Genomic DNA, 26,021 nt, shown 5'->3' on the forward strand with positions numbered 1-26,021 from the left:
GGGTTTTACCGTGTTGGCCAGGCTGGTCTTGAACTCCTAACCTCAAGTGATCTGCCTGCCTCAGCCTTCCAAAGTGCTGTGATTACAGGCGTGAGCTACAGCGCACGGTCTCAATCAATCCTACCTCAGCCTCCCATGTAGCTGGAACTACAGGCACGTGCCACTATGCCCTGATAAGTTTTGTATTTTTGGCAGAGACAGGCTTTCGTCATATTGCTCAGGCTGATCTCGAACTCCTGAGCTCAAGTGATCTGCCCGCCTCAGCCTCCCAAAGTGCTGGGATTACAGGTGTGAGTCACCGCTCCCGGCCTTACTTCCACCAATTTGTGGGCATTGTTTTGAGGAGAGGTTGCTCAGAACCACCTGGAAGGGTTCTTGGGAACGCCTGGCTTTCCGTAAGATCAGGGCTGCGGGGCACATGCCAGGGTGACACTCAGGGACCAGGCTGGGTGGTCCCGAATAGAAAGTTTAAAAAATTATAACTCATATATGACAAGCCTTTCACTCTGCTGGCTAGGAACATTATGCTATGGAAAGTGTATGTTGTATGCAGAATTTATAAGAGGAAATAAAGCCTTAACACTGATCTTTTAAGAAGGACCCCCTCTGGATTAAGTTATAAAACCCTTGGCCGGGCACGGTGGCTCACGCCTGTAATCTCAGCACTTTGGGAGGCCAAGAGGGGTGAATCACCTGAGGTTAGGAGTTCAAGACCAGCCTGGCCAACATGGTGAAATCTTGTCTTTTTTTAAATAAAAAAAAAAATAGAAAACCCTCAGCCTCAGCTCTGGGCTCTGCTTTGTTCTTGGATTTTGATGTTTGGCCTCACCGCTTAGATCAGCCTTGCCTTTCGCCTCGGGCGCCTTTCCAGCTTCCTGTTTGGGATTCAGGCAGACCCCATGTCATTGTTTTGGATGAAAGCATTTATCTTTCATGATTATTATGACAGGATGTGCTGGCAAGAGGAGTTGGCCTGAGGAGCCTAGGGCCAGCCACTTGATGGGCAGGGCCTGGGGGCGCTGGGCACCCTGGAATCAGGCAGAGGGAGAGGCCAGGTCAGCGGTGTCTGCAGGATGCGTGGTCGGGAGAGGCCGGCGCACTCTACCTGGGAGCTGAGGAGCCTCAGAGGAGCCCTGCCCTGAGTTGAAAGCTGTAGCTTCTCTGTTTTCTGGGCCCTCAGGTATTAACCAGAACCAGAAAGAGGCCACAGGATGGCAGGCAAAGCTGCTCTTGTCCAAGGCTTGGGTGGACGTTTCATCTGCCTCACATTTACCAGGAAGACACAAAGCCCTGAGGGGGCCACTTCAGCACGGGGCGGGGCTCAGCACCGGCTCAGGACCTGGGGTCTGGAACTGTGGTCCCATTCAGCTGCCAACTGGCAAAGCCCTGGCATCAGTCCAGGCTGACTGTTATTGTTATGCTCGTTGCTACCATTTTGTTGTCAAATAAAACATGGAAAATGATAGAAACCCATGCACAGTTTAGTGAATTAGTATAAGGCACACAATACCTCTGTAAACGCCACTAAGCCCAAGAAATTGAACTTTGCCAACCACCCCAAATCTCTTTCCTGCGTCCCTGCCCAAACACAGCCCGGCGAAGGAACGTGTTTGCTGTGCTCCATCCAGATGTTGGCTTGGGATGTATTTAGTTGGAGGATGTCTCAAATGCCAGACCCTCAAGTTAAGTCAGCAGCTGGTTACCAGTATTGATCTCGTTCTTGTAGCACAGAGCCTGGAGGTAAGCCGAGTTATCCAAGCCTACGGATAATCCAAGTTATCTCTAGGCTTTGTGCTGTAATAATTAGATAAATATTGGTTTCCTATTTGTTTAAACATCATTGCAACCATCAGAAACATTAAGAAAAGATGGCTATTTCCCAGAACACAGAAGAAGAGGCAAAGATATATTAGGAAAAGTAAACACAAAGACAGCAGGAGTGGTGAGACACACTACAGACAAATAAGAAAACCATTTAAAGAAAAAAATTAACACGATAAAAAGGGCCATTTAATACTAACAAAAGGTACAATCGATAGCAAGGATAAAACAACACAGCACTTTTTGTTTTGTTTTGTTTTGTTTTGAGACAGAGTTTTGCTCTTGTTGCCCGGGCTGGTGAGCAATGGCACGATCTCTGCTCAACACGGCCTCTGCCTCCCAGTTCAAGAGATTCTCCTGCCTCAGCCTCCCGAGTAGCTGGGATCACAGGCATGCGCCACCAAGCCTGGCTCATTTTTTTTTTTTTTTTTGTATTTTTAGTAGAGACAGGGTCTCTCCATGTTGATCTGGCTGGTCTCAATCTCCCGACCTCAGGTGATCCACCCGCTGTGGCCTCCCAAAGTGATAGGATTGCAGGCCTGAGCCACCATGCCCGGCCAGCAAAGCAGTACTTTGAACACAGATTCAGAGCATTAAAATATATACAGCAGAGGAGAGTGACCAGGGAGAAGGTTGGACGGCTATGCACAGGAGCAAGGTCACAGCAGCTGCGGCTGGGGTGAGGCGTGGGGTCTGTGTTGGTCCTTCATGTTTCGGTGAGGCCCCCTTAGCCAAGCAGAAGGCCACCAGCTGGACTAAGTGGGCATCCTGGGGCCCAGCTCCGACGTATGCGAAAATCCTAGACGGTGTTGCATTCCCGCCTTGTTCCTCTCACCCTCTATCCCGTCTTACCTAGTTCTCCTTCATTCACCTGGCTTCATCTCTACTTCACCTTGACACTGAAGTCTGACGACTGGAGCCTCCATAGTTGTCCTGAACACAGCTCAACGGATGGCTTTTTTTTTTTTTTTTTTTTGAGACAGGGTCTTGTCCTGTTGCCCAGGCTGGAATGCAGTGGTGAGAACATGGCTCACTGCAGCCTCTACCTCCTGGGCTCAAGCAGTCCTCCTGCCTCAGCCTTCCAAGTAGCTGGGACTACAGATGCATGCCGTCACATCTGACTAATTTTTTTAATTTATATTTTTTTTGTAGAGATGGGGTTTCGTCATGTTGCTCTGGCTGGTCTGGAACTTCTCGGCTCAAGGGATTTTCTTGCCTCGGTCTCCCCAGTGCTGGGATTACAGACACAGCCACCACACCTGGCCTAAGCATGTGAGTTCTGGAAGCTGACCTTGGCCATCTGCCAGGTCTCAATTTAAATTCATGACTATTAATCTCCAAAGGGCTGAGAAAGAAAAGGTCAGGTCGGAAAGTAAAAATCTGCCCTCCCATTCATCAGGCTAGGAAGCCAGACAGGGATGAAATGTTGAAAAGAAAGAAACAACCTTTCTTCAAGCGACTCCTTGCAACTATAAATATGTCATCAGAATATCCTTCTTTGAGTGACTACTTATTCTTACTGAGAAACATGTTTTCTAAAAATCGCATCAGAAATTTTGCCACTGGATCAGTGAGAATGAGACATCTCAGCCGTCTGGAAGATCCAGATCACTTTGACACTGGGACGCAGTCTCAATTTCCAACTCAGATACGGGGCTTCTGAATACGACATTCCATATTTATCTCAATTTTGTAGTTTCCAGGGAGAAAAGACTCTGGGTCCACTTTAAAGTCTATTCCTAATGTTTATCCTTTTACATATGGTCCCACTGAGCTTTGAGCCTATCTTGATACCATTCGTTTAAATTTAACCTAAACTTGGGGCAGGTGTGGCGGCTCATGCCTGTAGTCCTAGCACTTTGGGAGGCCGAGGCGGTGGATCACTTGAGCCCAGCAGTTTGAGACCAATCTGGCCAACATGTCAAAAGCCCCGTCTCTACTAAAAATACCAAAAATTAGCCAGGTGTGGTGGTGCTTGCCTGTAGTCCCAGCTACTTGGGAGGCTGAGGCAGGAGAAGCCTTTGGACTCAATTCTTACCCCAGTCTCCCCTCCCGCTGGGTTCTCAGGCCTTTGGCCTTGGACTGAGAGTTACACCATCTTCCCTGGTTCTGAGGCCTTTGGACTTGAACTGAGCCCTCCGGGGCCTGTCATGCGACTTCTCAGCCTCCATGATCGTGTGAGCAGTTCCCCTAATAATTTTCCTCTGCTGTCTCTCCCCAGGTATCCTTTTGGTTCTGTCTCTCTGGAGAACGCTAACTAATACGCTCCTATAAATTCCCCAGGATATCATGAGATTTTAATAATGACAGTAGCCTGGGAGGCGGAGGTTACAGCGAGCTGAGATCAGGCCACTGTACTCCAGATTGGGTGACAGAGCAAGACTCTGTCAAAAAACAAAACAAAACAAAACAGAAAACCTAAACTCCAAATTTTCTTGTAATTTTTATTAGAGTAAAATAAACGTACAAATGCATTTGGAAAGAACTGGTCCTTTTAGTAATATTTAGGCTTTCCATAAAGGAGCTTGGTATATTTGTTTAAGTTTTCTTTCACATCTCTTAGTGGAGTTTGACAGTTTTCTCTATGTTGCTGGTTGCGGTGATCCCTAGGCATTGACATCTGTTTTATTACCATCATGAATGGTATTACTTTCCCGTGGCATTTTCTCACTGACTATGGCTGGTATATGGGCTCTCAAAATGGCACTGTGTTGCAGTTGCTGGGGTCTTCGGGGTGAGTAGGACCCAGTACCAACCCCCTTGCTGCAACAGTGCAGTTGTGTGGACTCCAGGCTCCGTATCGGTTCCCCATATCAGGCTCACGGCCTGTGGGAGCTAAGGAGCTCCCTTGTGGCTAGAATCAAGAGCATCCAGGGTGGGGATGTGGACTGCTAGGGGACCTGCTGCTCACCTTTTCTCCACAATGGAGAGTCCGTCTTGGCTCTGAGCCAGTCTCAGGCAGCAAGGCCATCTGCTTTACTTCCCAGCTGTTTTCTTTGCCTGCCTCTATGGGTCTCTGTTGATTTCTTGGGGAATTCCAGTGCTCTCTCTTAGAGACATCATTCAGTGTGTGGTTATCTGCTTACTGGTTTGGTTGTTCTTTGTGGAGGAGGTAAGTGTTGGGCACTTCTAGTCAGCTATCTTGATGACTCTTCCTCCTTGGCTTCTTAGCATGTGAGATTCCTGTTGGTTTAAACGACTTTTGATGGGCTATTCCATTACGAAAGCAAAAGACATGTTAATTGATACAGCTGTGGATAAAGGACGAGTTGGGGTAATATCAAAGATCTTGATTGTAGGAGTAATGATCCATGGAGCAGAACTGAAATTCCTGGAGGGGGCTTCAGTCTCCACTGAGCAGGTTGGAGAAAAAGGCTGAGACTGTTGATTGGGAGGACTGGTGGTGCTCCCAACCCCTGGAGGTGGATGAGAGCAGCACCATACTGAATCAGCCGTTTCCACGACCTGATCTGCCCTGCCAATACGTGCGGTCTGTCAGGTTTCTTTATATGCTCCGTTGTAAGCTTACGGGACTACAATTTTATATGCAGTCCATTACCGACTGAAATATCATTGTGCTAGACATGACTGTACTTGTGACGGTTAATTTTAGATGTCAAGTTTACTGGGCTAAGAAATACCTAGCAACCTGGGAAAGCGCTTGTGTTGGGCGTGTCTGTGAGGTTGTTTCCAGGACAGCTTAGTGTGTGAGCCTGAGTGGACTCGGTAGAGAAGATTCACTCTCAGTGTGGGTGGGCACCGTCCAGCCAGCCAGGGGCCCGGAGAAAACAAAAACAGAGGAAAGCTGAATGTCTCTGCCTCCAGGAGCTGCACACAGTCATCTGCTGCACTGAGCAACAGAATTCCAGGATCCCCCGCCTTGGGACTCAAGATGTACCCCAGTCTCCCCTCCCCCTGGGCTCTCAGGCCTTTGACCTTGGACTGAGAGTTACACCATCTTCCCTGGTTCTGAGGCCTTTGGACTTGAACTGAGCCCTCCGGGGCCTGTCATGCGACTTCTCAGCCTCCATGATCATGTGAGCGGTTCCCCCAATAATTTTCCTCTGCTGTCTCTCCCAGGTATCCTTTTGGTTCTGTCTCTCTGGAGAACGCTAACTAATACGCTCCTATAAATTCCCCAGGATATCATGAGATTTTAATAATGACGGTAATTACTACTTAACTGAGACCTGCAGAGGTAATAAAAAGACTTCAGGATCCCCCATTAGACGCATGGTCAGTGGACGCTGGGCTAGTTTGAGACTTGCTGGGGCAACTAAGTGTGGACCTACCTTGACTCGTCTTCTGAGAAGATGCTGGTGATGGAGTTTCAGAAATCATTTCTTTTGTGTCCCCAAAGCATATCTGAAACAATAGACTTTTTTTTTTAGATGGAGTTTTGCTCTTGTTGCCCAGGCTGGAGTGCAAAGGCATGATCTCAGCTCACTGCAACCTCCGCCTCCCAGGTTTAAGCAATTCTCCTGCCTCAGCCTCCTAGTAGCTGGGATTACAGGCATGCGCCACCATGCCTGGCTAATTTTTGTATATTTTTAGTAGAGCAGGGGTTTCTCCATGTTGGTCAGGCTAGTCTTGAACTCCCAACCTCAGGCGATCCACCCACCTTGGCCTCCCAAGTGCTGGGATTACAGGTGTGAGCCACTGTGCCTGGCCTAGACATTTTTCTGTGGGGAGAAGACATTCATGTTTGCCATGACATTGATTTTCCCTGAGCAGGGAGGAGGAGGAAGGTGCATGATCGGCAGTGCTGCGGGAAATGAGACTGCTAGGGATAAGTGGGGCTTTCCAAGGTGTGCAAAGGGCAGGGGTTGGATCATTGGGGGGTTTCAGACCCCTGGGAGGATTATGGAATGTCTCCTGTCCATCCCCTCATTGATGACTTGGGTTATGGAAGCACCACGGGTGGGCATGTCCTAGCCACCAACGGAGGCTTTCTGCTCACGGATGTGAGGTGGGAGATGCACCAAAATAAACACACGGCACTCACAGGGGACTCAAAGAGGCCACTCCTCCTCCAGAGCCCCCTCCCACATGCCTATTCTAAGTCATTTCTAACCCTGTGATTATTCACAGAAAGAAGAAGAATAGAAGTTGCTGGCATTTGTAGTAACAGGATGAGAAAGTGCGAGACTTCCTGTTATGCGTGTGTGACAGCTGCTGCTAAGTGGGGGGCCCTGCACAGGAAATCCGCTCAGCTTCTGCAATGGGGCCTGCCTGACACTTGGGCGCTCCTTCAGAATCCATGTTGACGGCAGGACAAAGGGGCGCCTGGACCATGGGTGACGTGGTAGAGAAGAGTTTGGAAGGGCCCCTGGCGCCTTCTGCAGATGAGCCCTCCCGGAAGAGGGGAGACTTGGTGGAGATCTTAAATGGGGAAAAGGTAAAATTTGATGACGCGGGACTCTCCTTAATTCTTCAGAATGGCCTGGAGACTCTGCGAATGGAAAACGCGCTGACAGACGTCATCCTCTGTGTGGACATTCAGGAATTCTCCTGCCACCGCGTGGTGCTTGCCGCGGCCAGCAACTATTTCAGGTTAGCACGCCTAGGACTGGAGTCAAACTGGGTGCAAGGAAGGGGCAAGGAAGAGCTGTGTTAGCGTGAGAACCCACTCTTAAATAGCTGGCCGTGATATTTATGGCTTACACATATATTTTTTTTTTTTTTTTTTTTTGGCTTACACATATATTAAGGCTTGTGTGTTTACTTAAAATATAAGAATGGACACAATCACACTTTAAATTTTTAGGATTCAGGCCACATTAAAAGAGAGACTGGCATCATTTAAAAAGCAATATTTATGTTTTACGGTAACCCTTCTGTGTATATTTCCTTGTTCCAAAGGATGGAAAATCCCTGAAGTCAGGGATTTTTCCCCTTGGTCTGACTAATGTGTTGGAAGCATAGTGTCATCTTCGTTAATCAACAGACATAGAGAAAAAGGATGTGGCCCTCTCTTGGAGTTATCAAAGGACTTGTTACAAATTAGGGGCTTCTGTGTGCACAGGCAGAGTGCAGAAAGGGAAAGCAGTTACAACGATGCTTTAGATGCGAGAGACCTCCAGCTGCAATAAACTGGTGGCCTCACAGTGGGAAGACCTGGAGTCAGGAGACCCGGTTCCTTCTCAACAGTGAAACTTTAGGCAAGGCACAGTGCTCTGACTGGTTCGTCATCTGTAAGGTGAGGACAGTGGTGATCACCTCTCAGCATTGTCATCATTAAACAAGAGCACAGAAGGGGGCTTACCCAGTATCTAGCCTATAGGAAGTAGATGCTCAATGTATCTTCCTTGGAATTCTTTTCCTGATTCTGCTTGGTTCAGCTAAGAACGATTTATTGAGAGTTTCGCATGAGCACGTCCCCGGGGTAGGAATTTTATAGTACCAGGAGCCCGGTGAACGCTTCTGGATCCAGTGTTCTCCATGTCAGCACGGACACGGGGAAGCAGCCTGCAAGGGCAATGTGGATAAGGAAGAAGGCATTTTGGTAACTTGAAAAGAAATACCCTTATAATTCTTCTTAATGAGGTTCTGCTTAGCTCTTGATTCTGGCTGAGGAAATTGAAAGCCATTGGCCTATGAAAGTATTATGGAAGGTGTTCTCTTTCTTTTTTTTTTTTTTTTCCTGAGGTGCCTGGGGAAAAACCTTTCTTTGTAACTCCCAGAGCAGGATCGGCGGTTGTGGCAGGACTGATGAGGTCTCCGGTGCTGATAAGGCCAGGAGACAGCTGGCTTTGGGGAAAGCAGTGGCTGCTGTATGCCAGACAGACATAGTTACCTGATTTTATTTTTATAACAGCATGATGAAGGTGGCTGATATCTTCTTTCACAAATGAGGACATGAAAGCTCAGCATTACATAGCCAGTCATTGCTGGAGCAGGGATGGGGTACATTCTGGAAATCCTTGTTACTGCAATGCAAGCTGCCACCAGGTTTGGGGTTTCATTCTGCGGGAAGTGTGTAAAATGTAAAGCGTCAACACAGCCATCAAAATGGGTTGATAGAAACACCTTGCTTTCTCCGCCAGCCTCAATCACATGCTTTACGTTGATTACGGCCCTTTAAGGAGTGAGTAAAGTCAGGTTAGTTCAATGCCCTGGGTACTCGCATTTAGGTTTATTCTTTTGTATTCCTTGCTATCGTGAAATGCATACCTGGTAGCAGTTTTGTGGGTTGGCCTGGCTGTGGACCAGGTCCGCTGGCTGTGGGGCCTTGAGTTCATCACTGGCCTTCTCTGGTCCTCGGTTTTCTCATTCTAAACGGGTATTTGGGCTCAGGTCCTTTAAGCCCTGCTGATCTATGGTTCTTAGGAGTCTCTGCCAGTCATCAGAGGAGGCGATAGCAGTGAGAAGCTCAGAACTCGCGGGCGTAGGTATCTCCTGCGTATGCGGAGCCTCTCCCAAACTGCCTGAGCATGAGAGGAAATTCCTTCAATTCTTCTCCTCAGAGCAGTGACTTTTGCCTCTTCTCTTGAGATTTCCAACGTGACTTTCCTTCCACAATGAGTACAGTCCTGGAGACAGGATTCTTTCTTCCGGTGCTACTATTAATATCAGCTCCTGTGTGTGGAGCGCTTATGGTGGGCCAGGCCCTGTAGCTTCCGTGTCACACACACTAGTCCACTCCATCCCCACAGCAACCCGACGAGGCCGGGAGTCTCATCCCCATCCTACAGATGAGGAGCCGAGGGCCAGAGTGTCACGGTGAATCAAAAAGTAGCCAGCCGGGCGCGGTGGCTCAAGCCTGTAATCCCAGCACTTTGGGAGGCCGAGGCAGGTGGATCACGAGGTCAAGAGATCGAGACCATCCTGGTCAACATGGTGAAACCCCGTCTCTACTGAAAATATAAAACATTAGCTGGGCATGGTGGCGCATGCCTGTAATCCCAGCTACTCAGGAGGTTGAGGCAGGAGAATTGCCTGAGCCCAGGAGGCGGAGGTTGTGGTGAGCCGAGATCGCGCCATTGCACTCCAGCCTGGGTAACAAGAGTGAAACTCCGTCTCAAAAAAAAAAAAAAAAAAAAAAAAAAAGTAGCCAAGCTGGGGTCTAGACCTTGGGCTGACGTTAAATCGGATGCGGTCTCACTGCCTCTCTTGCTTTGTGTCTAAGGTTTCAAAAGGGGTTCTTCTTATGCTCAGGTTTAGGAAGGTCAGGGAGTCTGCTCTATTTGGGAGGCTCTTTTCTTTTCTTTTCTTTTTGAGATGGAGTTTCATTCTGTCACCAGGCTGGAGCGCAGTGACGCGATCTTAGCTCCCTGCAACCGCTGCCTCTGGGAGACTTTTGATATAGCTCTCTGTGCTTCCGAAAGCCTGGAAGCCGGTTGTAAAATTATGTCATTTTTTTTCCTTTATTCATTGAGAAAATAAATGCTTTCCACTAAGGGACTGAGCATACTTTATCAAACACTTCCCCATTGACAGACATTTGGATCATTTCTAATCTACATTCTGCTATGATAAACCATGTTGTAATGAATGACCTTAAACGTAAGTCCTTTTCCTGTGCATGTCCTGAAGAGGATTTGCTGAGTCAAATGTATCTTCTGTCTTAGTGATTATTGCATCTTCTCCTTGATAGGGGTTGAATCATGTTGCATTCCCCACAGCCTTACCAAAAGAGGGGGTCATCCAACTGCTGAATTTTTACCAATCTGATAAACGACAAAGAATATCTCAATTTAGCTTGAATTTGTGTTTTTCTTTCTTTTTTTTTGTTTTCGGGCTAGAATGCAGTCTAAAAATGGGTATGCCTATAATTGTGTTTAATAATAGAGACATGAAAAAAAATAAAACAATGAGGGAAGAAAATAACTAACAAGCAGCCAATCAATATTTCATTTAAACCTGTAAATAGGTGTGATGTGGTACCGATAAGAGTGTATATTTTGTGTATTTAAAGTGGAGAGTTCAATAAATGTGAATTAAGTTTACTTGTTCCGGATCTGAGTTCAAGTCCTAGATATCGATGTTAACTTTCTGTCTCACTGATCTGTCTAATATTGATGTTGAAGTCTCCCACTATTATTGTGTGGGAGTCTAAGTCTCTTTTCTTGTTTTTAGGTAGATCAAACGTCTCTTCATATGTTTAAGGGTCAGCTGCTGTTCTTTTTTTGTGAACTGTCTCTTCATTGCCTTTCCATTTTTCATGTATATTTTTTATTACAGATATGTGTGAGCCACCGCGCCCAGCAAGGCTGCCATTTTCAACTTCTATTTGTTTCTCCTGGCATCAGGTCTACATTTCTACAAAATACGCTGATACTGCTCTTTCTTGATTTTTCCGTGTTAGACATCGTTTATTGATTTCAGATGACGATTTAGCATCTCTGCCTAACCCTCTCGCCATATGCTTTCCTTCCATGTAATCTTTCAACATAATGTTACCACGACACGCGTTTCCATGATTATATTCATGAAAACATTGTTCTCTGTTGAGCCCAATTGCTCAATGATGACACTTCCTTTCCTGTAAATCTTTTTGTCTTTCCTGAAGTTATTAATTCACTCAAATGAAAAATCTGCTTTGTCTTTGGGGTGTCTTTTGTTCACAGAAATCTTTTATGTGGTCCAGTGCTTCAGAGAATCTGCCAGTTCCATTTTCCTCGGGATCTTCCTCCCTTGCACCGTCTGACACGTGTTCCCTGGATTTGCAGGCTGGCCAGGACTCAGCTACTTCTCCATCATTCCCGTGGCTGTCTGCTGTGCTGAATAGAGCCTTCTCCCATCAACCCCTGTCTTGTTTTCTGGCTTATGCTCTTACCCCGATAAGCACATTCTCCAATAACTTCCTAGGAAACGGTGCATTGGAAGTAAATTTTTAAGGCCTTGCATATTTTTTTTTTTTTTGAGACAGGGTCTCACTCTGTTGCCCATGCTGGAGCATGTATCTTGATCATGGCTCACTGCAGCGTGGAAGTGAGCCACCCCCCACCCTGCCCCTCGAGTAGCTGGGACCAAGGCATGTACCACCACGCCTGGCTAATTTTTGTATTTTTTTTTAGTAGGACGCGGTTTCACTATGTTGGCCGGGCTGGTCTCGAACTCTTGACCTCAGGTGATCCACCTGCCTCAGTCTCCCGAAGTGCTGGGATTACAGGCATGAGTCACCCTGCCCGGCTTTTTTTTTTTTTCAAACATTTAAAACATTTTGATATTTCTCAGTGATGTGCCTTGGAGGTATGTGTGTGTATGTGTGTGTGTATGTGTGTATGTTTGTGTGTGTGTGCATGTGTATGTGTATATGTTTGTGCCTGCGTGTGTGTGTATGTGTGTGTTTGTGTGTGTGTATGTGTGTACGTGTGTGTATATATGTGTGCGTGTGTGTGTATGTGTGTATGTTTGTGTATGTGTGTATGTGCCTGCGTGTGTATGTGTGTGTATGTGCGTGTGTGTGTGTATGTGTGTGTTTTACTCCAACCATTATGCTATGCATTTGATGAAATCTTTTGATCTGGAGAGTCACAGCCTTTAATTCTAAACATGTCCTCATATTACTCCCTGGTAATTACATAGTCACTTTTTCCTTGTTCTCTATTTCTGGATCACTTAGTACATGTGGCCTTCTAGAACAGTCCTCCAGCCTTCTCATCTTCTCTCTCCTGTTGTCCATCCTCTTGTCTTTCTGTTTTACTTTCTGGAAGGTTCTTCTCAATTTTATCTTCCAACCTGTTGAGAATCTCAGTTTCTGATTTCCAAGATTTTTTTCTTATTTTATTTGTGAAGCTTCATTTTTATAACATCCTGTTCTTATTTCATGCAGGTCATAATTTTGCTTGATCTCTTTGACGTTTATATTTTTTAAAAACTCTCTTCTGCTTTTGTTTGCTTGTTTTTGTTTGTTTCCACTGTATTTATTTTTTTCTTTGTTTTAGTCTCTTTTATTTTATTTTATTTATTTATTTCCTGGAGACAAGGTCTATCTATGTTGCCCAGATGGTCTCAAACTCCTGGGCTCAAGGGATCCTCCTGACTCAGCCCCCCAAAGTGCTAGGATGGCAGGCATGAGCCACCATACCTGGCCTCTGTCTTTTATTTTACAGGCTATCCTTAAATATCTGGTAGTCTTTAGGTATCTTTCATATTTAAGAGTCAAGCACTAAAGCCAAATGGTTTCTGGCGGGGGATGGGGTGAAGGCTTTGCAATGGGGTCACTGGATACTGAGCTCACTTTGTTATTGGAAATTCACAGATGCCGGTATTTTCAGGTCTTTGCCTTGGTACCTTTCAGTATTTCCTTGGGTCTTATTTTCTTCTTGTTCTCTTGTGTATGATAACCCCTGATTTTTGCAAAGACCTACTTCATTAAAGAACAAGGAAAATGCAGAGGAAGTTTGTGGAAATAGCTATTGTTACCCAGTGACGATTCAGTTTTTTGTTAGTTAGAGAGACAATGAAACCAATGCCCTGTGTCATTTTTTACATGAGGGAGAAAACCTGTTTGGCCACTGGTCATCCTGTTGTCTCTGCCACAAACTACCTCAATCCCCAACCACACACACAGAAAAAGCAGTTTCAAGCATGTATTTGTGGTGTCAGAGGACTATGGCATGGGACTATGTCAACCTAGAAATGTCACCATGGTGGCCGTAAACAGGAGAGGGCTATCTTAGTAACTCAGACAATGCATTTCCCTTTGGGGGCTTATTTAAAAGTCTTGAGTGGAATGAGGGGGTTAGGAAAAATGTACAGCTGACACTGAGAAAAGGATGAGGGTTAACAAAGCTTAAAGAGTCATCCAAAACACGTTTAAATGTCAAACAGCCAACGTCAAGGTATTCAAGTATTTTCACAGCAGAAAAATTGAGGAAAGCATCAATTTAGCATTCATTATATATTTATATATATATATACACACACACACACACACACATATATACACATATATGTATATATATAATGAGTGTTAAATGTTATATATATATGTATATGTGTGTGTATATATATATATATTTAAGTTTATTTATATATTATTTTTTTTTGAGATGGAGTCTTGTTCTCTTGCCCAGGCTGGAGTGCAATGGCGTGATCTTGGCTTACTGCAACCTTACCTCCCAGGTTAAAGCGATTCTCCAGAGTAGCTGCTACAATTACAGGTGTGTGCCACCATGCCTAGCTAATTTTTGTATTTTCAATAGAGACAGGGTTTTATCATGTTGGTCAGCCTGGTCTCGAACTCCTGACCTCGTGATCCACCTGCCTCGGCCTCCTAAAGTGTTGGCATTACAGGCATGAACCACTGTGCCCGGCCCGTAATATATTTTCAAATTTTATAAGACTTCTCATGTCTCTTAGAAGTCTACTAAGAAAATGCCCTTTGTGTAATGCCTTAGGCATGTGCCCAAATCAAAGTCATTGGAGGAGATTGTGCATACTACACACCGAACCTTGCTTCCCAATGATCTCCATCTAAACCACTGGTTCTCACCATTTGGGGAGCCCAACTCGCTGTAAGCTGTGGTACACTCCATAAGTGACAGTGACCTGTGAGGGCAGCCGTGCTGCCATTCCCAGGGCTAGCAGAGGGAGGGAGTCATAGTGATGAAGGAAGGGGTTATCAGGCTTTTCTCTGTCCTGTCTCATGATGGGCCCTTCCTACATCCATAGAAAAGCTTCCAGGCGAGGCTGAGCCAACAGCAGGCTCCTTTGTTGATGCTGGTGCCTGGAAACCTTGTCTGGACTCTTAGCCCTGTCTTGTACCCCAGTCTTTAGGTCTGGTTCCTTGAGGCTATACTGAGAGGACTTTGCCCACCAGCTACAAAAATCAACATGAGGCCAGGAACGGGAAGGGTATTGTGAGCAAAAACTATGTACTTGTTAATCATTATTATATATTAACCAGTTTCCAGATGGCAGAAAGTGGGGCAAGAGACTTCTCTTAATCCAGGTGTAGATGTTATAATCCTGAGATTTTTCTCCATAATGGGGTAAGATGTCAGAAAAGAGCCAGCAAGTCCAGGTGATAGAATAAAAATGCCAAAAACATATACACCATCAAATACTATGCAGCCATAAAAAGGAATAAGATCATGTCCTTTGCAGGGACATGGATGAAGCTGGAAACCATCATTCTCAGCAAACTAACACAGGAACAGAAAACCAAACACCACATGTTCTCACTCATAAGTGGGAGTTGAACAATGAGAACACATGGACACAGGGAGGGGAACATCACACACTGGGGACTGTCGAGGGGTGGGGGTCAAGGGGAGGAAGAGCATTAGGAGAAATACCTAATGCATGTGGGGCTTAAAACCTAGATGACGGGTTGACAGGTGCGGCAAACCACCATGGCACATGTATACATACGTAACAAACTTGTACATTCTGCACATGTATTCTGGAACTTAAAGTAAAATTAAAAAATTTTTAAAAAAGTGCCAAGAAAAACAAGAAGGAGTTAAGGCCATGTAGGTCTGGATTAGAATCTGGCTAAGAGCAAATGTGTTGAGGATTGCTGCTGCCGCAGCGGGTACACTGTGAACTCAGGTGAAGCTGATGATTCTAACACCAGGGTCAGGCCTTGCATTTTCCACCTTTAATGGTTTCCAATATTGTGGATCAGAACCAATATGATGGTGAGTATTTCAGATTACATGTCTATAATCCCTTATCTGCAGTTCCAAAATTCCCAAAGTGCTGATAAATGAAAAGTTCTTCATAAGTTATTTCATGGCCAAATCCAATGTGAATGGCACTCATTAGGTCGGGACACCTGTCCTGAACTGGGGTGAAGCTACTTTCAGGGTCTTTATTGATTCCACTTAGGGCTACTATTCGTGTACTCACTGCTGAAGTACTAAGGCATTCAAGAGTGCTGGAGGTGCTATAGAATATTTAAGATATGATAATATCCAAAGAATTCTGAATCCCAAAGCACATCCAGCTACCAGATTTTTGGGTGAGGGATTATGGGACTTTCCGATAATGTTAACGGTTTTCATTTTGGTGTTATTTGTCTAGTGTTCTCACATGCATATCTTTCCATACTTGTAAACATAGTTTACATGCAATTTTGCATCTTGCTTCACTCCCTTTTTTCATTATAATATTTTTCCAATGGTGCTCCATACTTTTCATAATTACTGTTTATTATATTGCTACCAGTTTCAACAGAGGCATACTATGAAAATCATTCTCACTGTGGACATTTAGGTTGCTTCCAGTATTTTGTTGTTTTAAGTGATGTGGTAATCGTTGTATTAAGCATTTTTCTCAGTTTGGAATATGGATGGCGAACACTTTTTCAGGCACTTTGCTGGATTCTTTCTATTTCATTCAATCTTCATAATATCAAGTAGATAGCAAGGTGTCCATTTCATCTTTGGGGGAACTCACTTTAATGGGAAGAATCGTTTTCCCATGGTCTCTAAACTGAAAACAGGCCTCTTCATAGGGAACAAAAATGTGGCTAACAGGGCATTTCCTATGACCCCTAAGCTCCCCAAGACCTTTTGCTAGTGTAGGCTACATAAGCTGAAAATGAGGAGGAAATGTAAGTCAGAGTCTCCATGCGCTCATACACACAGACACAGGCAGGATACTGTTTGAATGTTCATTCCAATTTATGTCCAGGGGCTGAGCTGACAGACCCCTGTGGCAGCACGGACCCGTCATGCCATAGGACATCAGTCTGGATCAAAGGGTTAAAAAAGAAATTAGGAAGCAGGGTCAGGGTGTGCAAGGCGAAAAGATAGTGTGCTCTGAAAATACAGGGCCTCAGGAACCTATGCGACATCACTGTGGCTAGAACCAGAAAACTGCTTGGTACCGCAAAAACAATTTATGGTACTGGGCGCGGTGGCTCATGCCTGTAATCCCAGCACTTTGGGAGGCCGAGGTTGGCGGATCACCTGAGGTCAAGAGTTCAAGACCAGCCTGGCCAACATGATGAAACCCCATTTCTACTAAAAAATACAAAAATTGTCTGGGCGTGGTGGTAAGCGCCTGTAGTCCCAGCTACTTGCGAGGCTGAGGCAGGAGAATGGCTTGAACTTGGGAAGTGGAGGTTGCAGTCCAGCCTAGGTGACAGAGCGAAACTGTCTCAATAAAAAAACAAAATAAAAAAAGGAAAGAAAGAGAGAGAAAAAACTTCCAGCACTGAAATTTAAGTCCAGATTCTGCCAGTTACTGGCTCTGTAAATCTTGGAGGAATTGCTTGGCTTCTCTGAGGCTCAACACCAACATCTACAATAGAGTGAGGCGAACAGTTTATGTCCACTGGTCCCAGCGAGTTGTGAAATGCACATAGTAAAATGGATTCACTTATTAATTTGTTTGCCTCAACACTTTATGCATGGTAATAAATCAGATTTCTTAGTTCTGAGAAACATAAATAAACTCTGGCTTATTTGAGAAGAGGAATTTATGTAAATGATAGTAGGAACTCACAAAATCCCCGCAGAAGTTTGGAGAACCAAACCCAGAAGGCAAACAGGTGCAAGGGAGGCCAGACAGGGGCCAGGACCGCAGCCTGAAGCCACCCAGGACGCATGTGGGGAGGACTTCCTGCTGCTGTGCAATGCTGGGGCCACAGCTGCACAGATGCAGCCACAGGCCCTGCTGTCGAGGCTGTCTCTGGAGGCTGGAGGCTGCTGCTGCTTGTCCCGCCTCCACCCAAGCAGGCTCTCCTCCATCCGGGCTTCTGGTATCACTGGCCTCCAATTCAAAACTATTTGCTAGGCCTGCAACAGGTGCAGAATAGATGTTAACGTATCATGAAAACTACCCAGTTATGAAGGAATTCCATGACCCTTGTCACGTAGGCATCAGAAATATGGATCCTGAGACCCAACTAGGCAAGAAGGTAATTATTGGCGCTTTCACTCCCCTGCTCCCTGCAAGACTTTGAGTAGCCCTGGATACACCCTTGGATGCTTTCTGTGGTCTGGCACAGAGACCACAGAGGGCATGTGTGGCGTGAAGGCATCATCTGGCATGGGTGGACTAAAACCAGGTTGAAAATGGAAGCCCTGCGAAGGCAGTGACCACCTTATTGTTCTCCTTGGTGCCATTGCAATGGCTGGCATTCAGCAGACGCCCTGTAAAGGGCTTAAGTGAATGAAAACTTGGATCCAGTCACTGATGAAGCATCCTGGCTGGAGCAGGAAGTCCTCACAGAGCTGGGCGGGAAGCTGTTGTGCAACTTCAGAAAAGGGAAAAGAAAGATGATAAAATGTGGGTATTACGGGAAAAACGGGAAGGAGCAGTTACAAAACCCAAAATGCCTCAGAATATTATGGATTCAACAGGTTGCTCATGTGACCACCTGCATATAGATGTGCCATGCAATGTAACTCTTGCAGTCCTTTTTCTTTTGCACTGGGAGTAGGAAGGGGGTTCTGCATCAGGGCAGAAGTGCGATCAGGTACTCTGATTTTTCAAGGAATTGTCTCTGTCACCCCTACCCCTGGTGTCTACAGCATGGGGATCTTCTTTCAATCAAGATTCGAAATCTATTCTTTAATTTTAAATGACCTTCTATGGCGCTCCCAGCTAAAACAAAACAAAGAAGTAGTGTCATCACTCATAGCTCAAGTTGTGAGCTTCATCCCTGCTCAAATCCATGGATATGCAATTGTCCCTTCGTGAAAATGTTTTTTTCCGGACAAGATTCTAACACGGTAAACACCAAACGGTCCATGAGGAGAGCTGGCCACCTGCAGAGCATTTGTGTTTTTGGTAAAACATCCATCTGTGCTGCTGCATCTGCCTTTAACGGTGAGCATTCTTTTGGTTTCAAGGGATAGGAAATCAAGTCAATCTGCTTCGGCAGAGAGAAGGGTCTTGGGTCACATTACCAAATCACAGGAAGGGCTGGGATGCAGCCTAGCCCAGGGGGGGAGAGGACCCAGGCCTTGGCATGCCGTCGGGCACTCTTTCCCCACCCCTCACTTGACTTCTCTCTCAGGCTGGATTTCTCAGGTTGGCTTCTGCCACACTGTTGAGGGTTTGCCTGTTGGCTGCTGTGGGACTCCTAGCATTGGCTCTGGCGGGAAAACGAGGGACTTCCTCCACGTGGCTTGAAAAAGCCCCCTACGAAAGATTCTGATTGGCTCAGCTCCATTCAGTCACCCAATCCTAGGCCAATCACTGTGCCAGGGAGGTGGGGCACAATGATCAGCCCAGCCTAGGTTTGAAGTCCACCCTTGGCCGGAGAGTTGTGCGCGTGCGAGCGTGCGTGCGTGCGTGCGTGCGTGCGTGCGTGCGTGCGTGCGTGCGTGACGGAGAGCGAGACCGAAGGCGGACACAGAGACAGACAGAAGACAGCGGGCGGAGAGGTCTGTAATGACGTGAGCGCTCCGGCCCGAACCACATGATTTGAGTGGGGCCTGGGTGGGGCGATTTCTGGCAATAGGCTGATTTACTCAGCCTCAGGGCTTTTTCCTGTGTTACACTTCCGTCATGTTATCCCAGAGCCTTTAGTAGTAAAGTCTCGTTACACTTTTATTTTATTTTATTTTGAGACGGTCTCACTCTGTTGCCCAGGCTGGAGTATAGTGGCGTGATCATGGCTCACTACAGCCTTGACCTCCCAGGCTCAAGTGATCCTTGAAAGATAAAGTCCGCTAAAGAGGGGTAACAAACACTGCTTTACTTTCTTATCAGCCAATTTCGCCTTCGCGTTGGCTGTCAGGAAGCTCCGTGCACTAATTTTCCTTAGCCTGGGTTTCAGTGACATAGTCTCCTGCGACTTTAATTTCTTAATTCTTGTCTTTTTTTTTTTTTTTTTTTTTTTTTTTGAGACGGAGTTTCGCTCTTGTTACCCAGGCTGGAGTGCAATGGCGCGATCTCGGCTCACCGCAACCTCCGCCTCCTGGGTTCAGGCATTTCTCCTGCCTCAGCCTCCTGAGTAGCTGGGATACAGGCACGCACCACCATGCCCAGCTAATTTTTTGTATTTTTAGTAGAGACGGGGTTTCACCATGTTGACCAGGATGGTCTCGATCTCTTGACCTCGTGATCCACCCGCCTCGGCCTCCCAAAGTGCTGGGATTACAGGCTTGAGCCACCGCACCCGGCCTAATTCTTGTCTTCTTATTTTCGCTGTTACTGTTTTGTGTTTTATGATACCTCTGCGTCTTTTGTATAAGCCTTCTTAAATTCTTTTGGTGAGGTCATCTCCGTATAAAGACAAGTCTCCTTTGCTGTGAATGAATATCATTTAGGCAACCTACCTGCCCTCTGCCAGCTGTAAAGGCCAGCATTCTTTTATTGTATTTAACTTCTATGGAAAACTTGAAGGCCACAATAATTACAAGAGTGCTGATACTGCTATGGCTTTAAAATAAAATTAAACCAAACTAACAGGTTGCATCATGGCCCCTTCTGAGGAGACTCTCTGGGATCTATGGTAAATAATAGACACTCTGCAGGTTTGTGCATAATGATTCAGGTCCAGGGTCAAGTGAGACCTTATTGGATTGAAAGATTATGTGTCTTCTAGAGTAAGCTCAGGTTTTCGGAGGGCTGAGTGTCAAGGTGTTTTGGTGTTGGGGGAATTATGGGAGGGGCAGAGGTCCAGTGGATAATTCCTGGAAGGTGGAATTTTACTGTGTTTTTGTGTATAGCGGGCACAATACAAAAAATAGAACAGAAGAGAACAGAGATTAGGGAAAGTTAGGAAAGTGTCAGGTGACTAGCAGTGTCTTCAAAACTTGGGATAGCAGGCTGGGTTGGCAGATGGTATCTGTCTCATTTGCAGGTGGGCCTGGAGTTGGAGGGGGAGAGAATTCTTAGTAAATGCTATGAAAATCCTCCTTCCTCCCATGCTCCTCCAGTGTGCCACCGATGATTAGCAGGCCTTCAGTTCAGAAACACTGTGTAGTATTCTCTCTTTTTTTTTGAAACGGAGTCTCGCTTGTTGCCCAGGCTGGAGTGCAGTGGCATGATCTTGGCTCATTGCAACCTCCATCTCTTGGGTTCAAGTGATTCTCCTGCTTCAGCCTCCTGAGTAGCTGGGATTTCAGGCCACCACACCCAGCTAGTTTTTGTATTTTTAGTAGAGATGGGGGTTTTGCCATGTTGGCCAGTCTGGTCTTGAACTCCTGACCTCAGGTGATCCGCCCACCTTGGCCTCCCAAAGTGCTGGGATTACAGGTGTGAGCCACCGTGCCTGGCCAGTATTATCTCTCTTAAAGTGCAAATACCTGGAGGTTGAGGAATGCAAAATATTTAACTTTCAGAACTACATTGCTGAGTGGACTTAGTGAATGTCATCCGTTCATCCGTCTGTCCATCCATCCATCCATCCATCCATTCATGTATCCATTCATCCATTCCTCTATCCATCCACCCATCCATGTATCTATCCATTTGACACAAATTTATTAAGTTCCTACTCTGTGGCAGACATAGGGTTTACAAAGATGAATGATTTATGGTTCCTGCTTGACCTGGAAGTCACAATCTAGTTAGGGGACAGAGACAAGTAAATTGATGTCTACCGCACAGGGTGATAAGTGCGATGATTGGTGGAGCTCTGCACAGGGGCTCTGGGAGGTTTGCTGTATGGGAGCTATGGGAGCTTGCAGAAGGGCATTAAATCAGACTAGAGGAAGAGCAGTCTGAGAAGGCTTCCCGGCAGAGGTGATATCTGAACAGAGTTTTGAAGGATGAGTAGGTATTGGCCAGAAGTGGCCAGAGGGGAGAAAGGAAAAGAGAGGAGCATTCCAGGCAAAGAGAAACACACCTGGGAAGGTGCCACATAGTGTAACTACAGGTACAAGAGTAGATTGAATTAAAGGATATGCATGGGCCCATAAGGCTGAGAGATGGGCGTGGTTCGACCAGGAAAGGCTTTGCTGGGTGAGGCTGAGGAGTTTGCAACATATCTTATGGATAGTGGGAAGCCATGCGAGAGTTTTTGTTTGTTTGTTTGTTTTGTTTTGTTTTTGTTTTTTGCTCTGTTGCTTAGGCTGGAGTGCAGTGGCACGATCTCGGCTTGCTGTAACCTCTGGCTCCCGGGTTCAAGTGATTCTCCTGCCTCAGCCTCTTTGAGTAGCTGGGATTTCAGGCCCACACCACCACACCCTGCTAATTTTTGTATTTTTAATAGAGATGTGTTTGTACCATGGTCACGAACTCCTGACCTTGTTATCTGCCCGTCTCGGCCTCCCCAAAGTGCTGAGATTACAGGCATGAGCCACCAAGCCTGGCCAGAAGAGTCTTTAAGCAGGAAAGAGATGTGATCCAAGATCTCCATGAAAATAATCCTTTGCACTGTGCGTATGGAGGGTCCCTTCAATCTAGGCAGAGCCTCAGGTAAGTTGCAAGAAGTTGCAGTTAAGAGGAGATGAGGATTGGAATGAACGTGTAGGCAGTGTGGTTGGGGAGAAGGCCCCCAGCAACATTCAGAGTCCTTTCTGCCGGCTCTCAGGGCAGCCAGAGCACAGAGAGCATCAGGGAGAGGCAGCACTGCCCAGCAGGGAAGGAAGGGGAAGTGAGGTCAGGAGGGCTGGAACATGCCGAGGGCCAGCTCTGAGCCTCAGGACTCTTTCTCTTCCACGAAAGAGAAAGCGGTGTAACCTTATCAACCTTTGCTTCCCAGGCTATCCCATTTTAGAGCAAAGCTCAGAAACAAAACAACTCAAATTCTGAACTTGCAATTTTGAACACCTTGGAGATACATGCCACAGCTATTATTAAAATATGTTCCCCTCTCTTATCCACGTCTCTGACAGAGACCACTACTGGCTTTTAGGGTGCCTTTGTTTTTTATTTTTTGTTTTTGTTGTTTTGTGTTTTTTAAGAGTCTTGCTATGTTGCCAGGCTGGACTTGAACCCCTGGCCTCAAGTGATCCTCCTGGCTTGGCCTCCCAAGTAGCTGGGACTACAGGCATGTGCCACCACACCTAGCTTCTTCCATTGAATTTAAATAAGTTACCTGGGAGGACCAATTAGACATGGGGGCTCCTTTCTCAAGGACTGTTGCAGTGGAGATGGGATTTCACCGTGTTGGTAAGTGTAGGGGGCACTGAATTTGAGCTCAAGTCAAGCCCGGCCCGTGTACCCTGCGTGTAGCCCAACTGTGGCAGCTTCTCGTTCCCGTCTAGACTCATAACTGCCCCCCTTCCCTAGCTGGAGGAGCTCCTGACTTCCTTCCCTTTCCCTTTGGATTCTGTGTCATGAAAGCCCAAGGGACAGACCTGGCAGTCCAGATTCCTCTGTGGCAGCTGGCAGAGGCAGCAGCCTAGAACACAATGCCATCTTTGCCCTGTCACAAGGGATAACTTTTATGACTGGAGGAGCCTTAGCATTTGAAAACCTTGGGGTTAAGATTGGGACCAGTGCCAACTTGCAAGTTTCTGAGCGGTTAGAACCAGGGAACACTCAGAAAAAATCTTTAGGTAGAGGCTGATCCATAACTTCTGGACAATGACATAGGGAAGCCATGGGGTCCTGGAGGTGGGCCTGGAAAGTGTTTGGGAAAAGGGGGTGATGTGGAGCCTCTGGGCAACAGCCTGGTCAGGACATGACAGTGGACACTGAGCGCAAATGCGGACCCTGCTTCCGGCCCAGAGGGGAAGTGAGAACCTGAGCTGACCTCGCTGGGCTGTGAGGGAAGTGGTATTTCGTTAGGGGAAGCCAGGTTTCATCTTTAGCAGGAGGTGGAAGATGCGTAAAAACAAAAGCAAACAAAGGTAAAGAGTAACCACCATGTTTTGTAAGTTAAACTCTCAGCACTCCAGCCTGGGCGACAGAGTGAGACCCTGTCTGAAAAAAAAAAAAAGACTCAATAAGTGTATAGAGAGGGTCCTGTCTGCAGCCAAGGGTGCTGATGGGAACAAGGGCATGTGCTGGAGACTGTCCATAGCTGAGTGCAGCCGCGCTTAGGAAGGAGAAGGGATGACACAGTCCGGACTGTCAAGGGCCTTGGATACCAGTGTTGAGAGTACTTAAACTTTTTTTCTTTTTTGAGACAGAGTCTCCCTCTGTTGCCCAGGCTGGAGAGCGGTGAGGCAGTCTTGGCTCACTGGAACCTCCGCCTCCCAGGTTCAAGCGATCCTCCTGCCTCAGCCTCCTGAGTAGCTGGGACTGTAGGTGTGCACCACCATGTTCAGCTAATTTTTATATTTTCAGTAGAGTTGGGTTTTCACCATGTTGGCCAGGTGTTGGTCTTGAACTCCTGACCTCAAGTGATCCACCTGCCTCGGCCTCCCCAAGTGCTGGGATTGCAGGTGTGAGCCACCATGCCCGGCCGAGAGTACCTAACACTTCCTTTTCCTGACCTAATTTAATTAATCATTGGCATTTGGGCCCATTCGCTGGTCAGGGTTTCTTTTGTCCAGTCGTATCCTGCTGCCCTGCAAGTGGCAGCCGTTTAGTTCACACTGGTCCAAGCATGAGGGGGAAAAGAATAATGTATTTGCTCATGGAATTAAAAGAAAAGTCTAGGGGTAATGGCTCTAGGTATAGTTGGGTCCTTGAGCCCAAATGAATGTTACCATGACTCAGTTTCTCTCTCCTTCTTAGTTCCTCTTTCTTCTGTGTGAGTTTCTCTCTTAGGGAATGCCTTCACACGTGGGGCCAAGCAGGTAGCCAGCATGTCCAAACTTTCATTTCTACCAGCCCAGCAATTCTAGTGGGAAGACAGCTTCTCTTTCTCAGTAATTCCAAGGAAAGTTCTGGAATTGGCTCCAATTGAATTGGCTTCTTCCTATTCCCATCCCTGAACCAATCACTGTGGCTTGGGGGACGTAATATACGAACTGGACGGTGCTCACCACTGGTCTAAGAGGCGGGGCTGGCTTCACCCATATCTCTCAGCCTGATTTTGGAGGAGGGGTAGTTCCCAGTGGAAGATCTGGGCATTCCTACTAAAAAAAGCAGGAGTAAGTTGGGCAGACGAAACAAAAACTGTCCATTGTATCTTTGCGACTGTATCGTCACTGAAGCCTGACCACAGGTACCTGTTGTAACTGATGTTCTAGCTCGTCTGATCTTGCAGGATGGAACAAGCCCTTCTTTCTGCCATCAGCTTGGATGGTGGACTTTCATGGCACGCTGAGACATCAGCAATGGCCCAGTGGGACTTAGAGGGATTCTGCTTGCCTGGGAACATGGCCAGAGTTTTCATCTCCACAGGGGCTGTGGGCAGTGCTCTTGAGGAGTGGTGAACTAGGGCAGGAAGCTTGGCAGGAGGGAGTTCTTTTGCGGCCTGCTGATGCTTAGAATCCAGAAGGGGCAGCTCTGGGGTTCTCGCTCCTCTGTCAATTTGCAGCAAAGCTGGCAAACGGAATGAGATTGCCACTCGATTTGGGAGGCAGCCCTAGGCCTCATGGAATTCTAGGAAGACTGCGTCTCAGAAGATGAAAGGAAGGCTCCATGGTGAGGGAGGACTTTCCAGGGACATATCTGTCCCAGCACTGTGGCCAATCATTTCCATGACCTTGATCTTCATTCAGTCCCCTTCTTAGGAGGAGGACTGTATTGGGAAGTAGGGGTGACCTCTTTCTAGGGCAGAGATTCTCAGAGTTTGTTTTGCAAAGGAATTATGGGTCGGAGCCAGGGACACCTAATTAAATATGTACCTCCAGGCCCCCTGCTAGGGAATTGGCTTCAGCAAGTCTAAGGTAGGTGGGGTGCAGGATTCTGTGTTCTGAATAAGCACTCAGAGGTTCTGATGAGGCTGGTTCAGGGAATAATACCCTTTGAGATCCACCTCTTGAGGCTGGAGTACCTGAGGCCAAGGATGTAAGCCAGACTCCAGTATTGAGATGGGGTCCGTATGATAAAACTTAGGGGACCGCTTGAGCTCAGAAATGGGGTGAGCCGAATGTTTATGTGCTTCCCTTGGTTAGCACTGGCACAGGTTTTGGTGCCTTGGACTAAGAGGTGCTGAGGACCATAGAGAGAGATGCCATGTCATGCTGGGTCACACTTGCATCTGCTGACTCCCTGCTTTCTCTGCAATGGAACCCCCTTTGACTGACTTCATTGTGTTTATATCCAATAATCCTTTCTTAACAATAGTGTTCATTGTGTAGTACATGCTGACTTGTTTAAAAAATGTTTAGACTGATTGTATACATATGGACAGTGCATTCTTAAGTAGAATTTAACACATTTTGCAACTGTTAAAGCCACCCCAACACAGAATATCTCAGTGAAACAGAGGAGTTAGTTCCTGGTGTAAATGCGGATGGTGAAGGAATAAGAGGAAGGACAGAACGGGGGCAGATGGG

General features: G+C 46.5%; 1 protein-coding gene and 1 long non-coding RNA gene across 3 annotated transcripts in view; one reads left to right on the forward strand and one right to left on the reverse strand.

Annotated features, from left to right (window-relative positions):
- LOC116564963 overlaps positions 1-26,021 on the reverse strand; it is a 129,439-nt gene that overhangs the window by 36,508 nt on the left and 66,910 nt on the right. The window lies entirely within an intron of this gene.
- The window catches only part of KLHL6 (kelch like family member 6), a 61,544-nt gene continuing 42,488 nt past the window's right edge, over positions 6,966-26,021 (forward strand). Inside the window, exon 1 of the mRNA XM_032298474.1 lies at positions 6,966-7,374. Coding sequence (XP_032154365.1) covers positions 7,082-7,374 — 293 coding nt within the window. The 5' untranslated portion in view covers positions 6,966-7,081. The remainder of the gene's footprint in view (positions 7,375-26,021) is intronic.

Source organism: Sapajus apella, unplaced genomic scaffold (assembly GCF_009761245.1).
Source record: "Sapajus apella isolate SASKATOON/1434 unplaced genomic scaffold, GSC_monkey_1.0 scaffold38, whole genome shotgun sequence".
Lineage (NCBI taxonomy): Eukaryota > Metazoa > Chordata > Mammalia > Primates > Cebidae > Sapajus > Sapajus apella.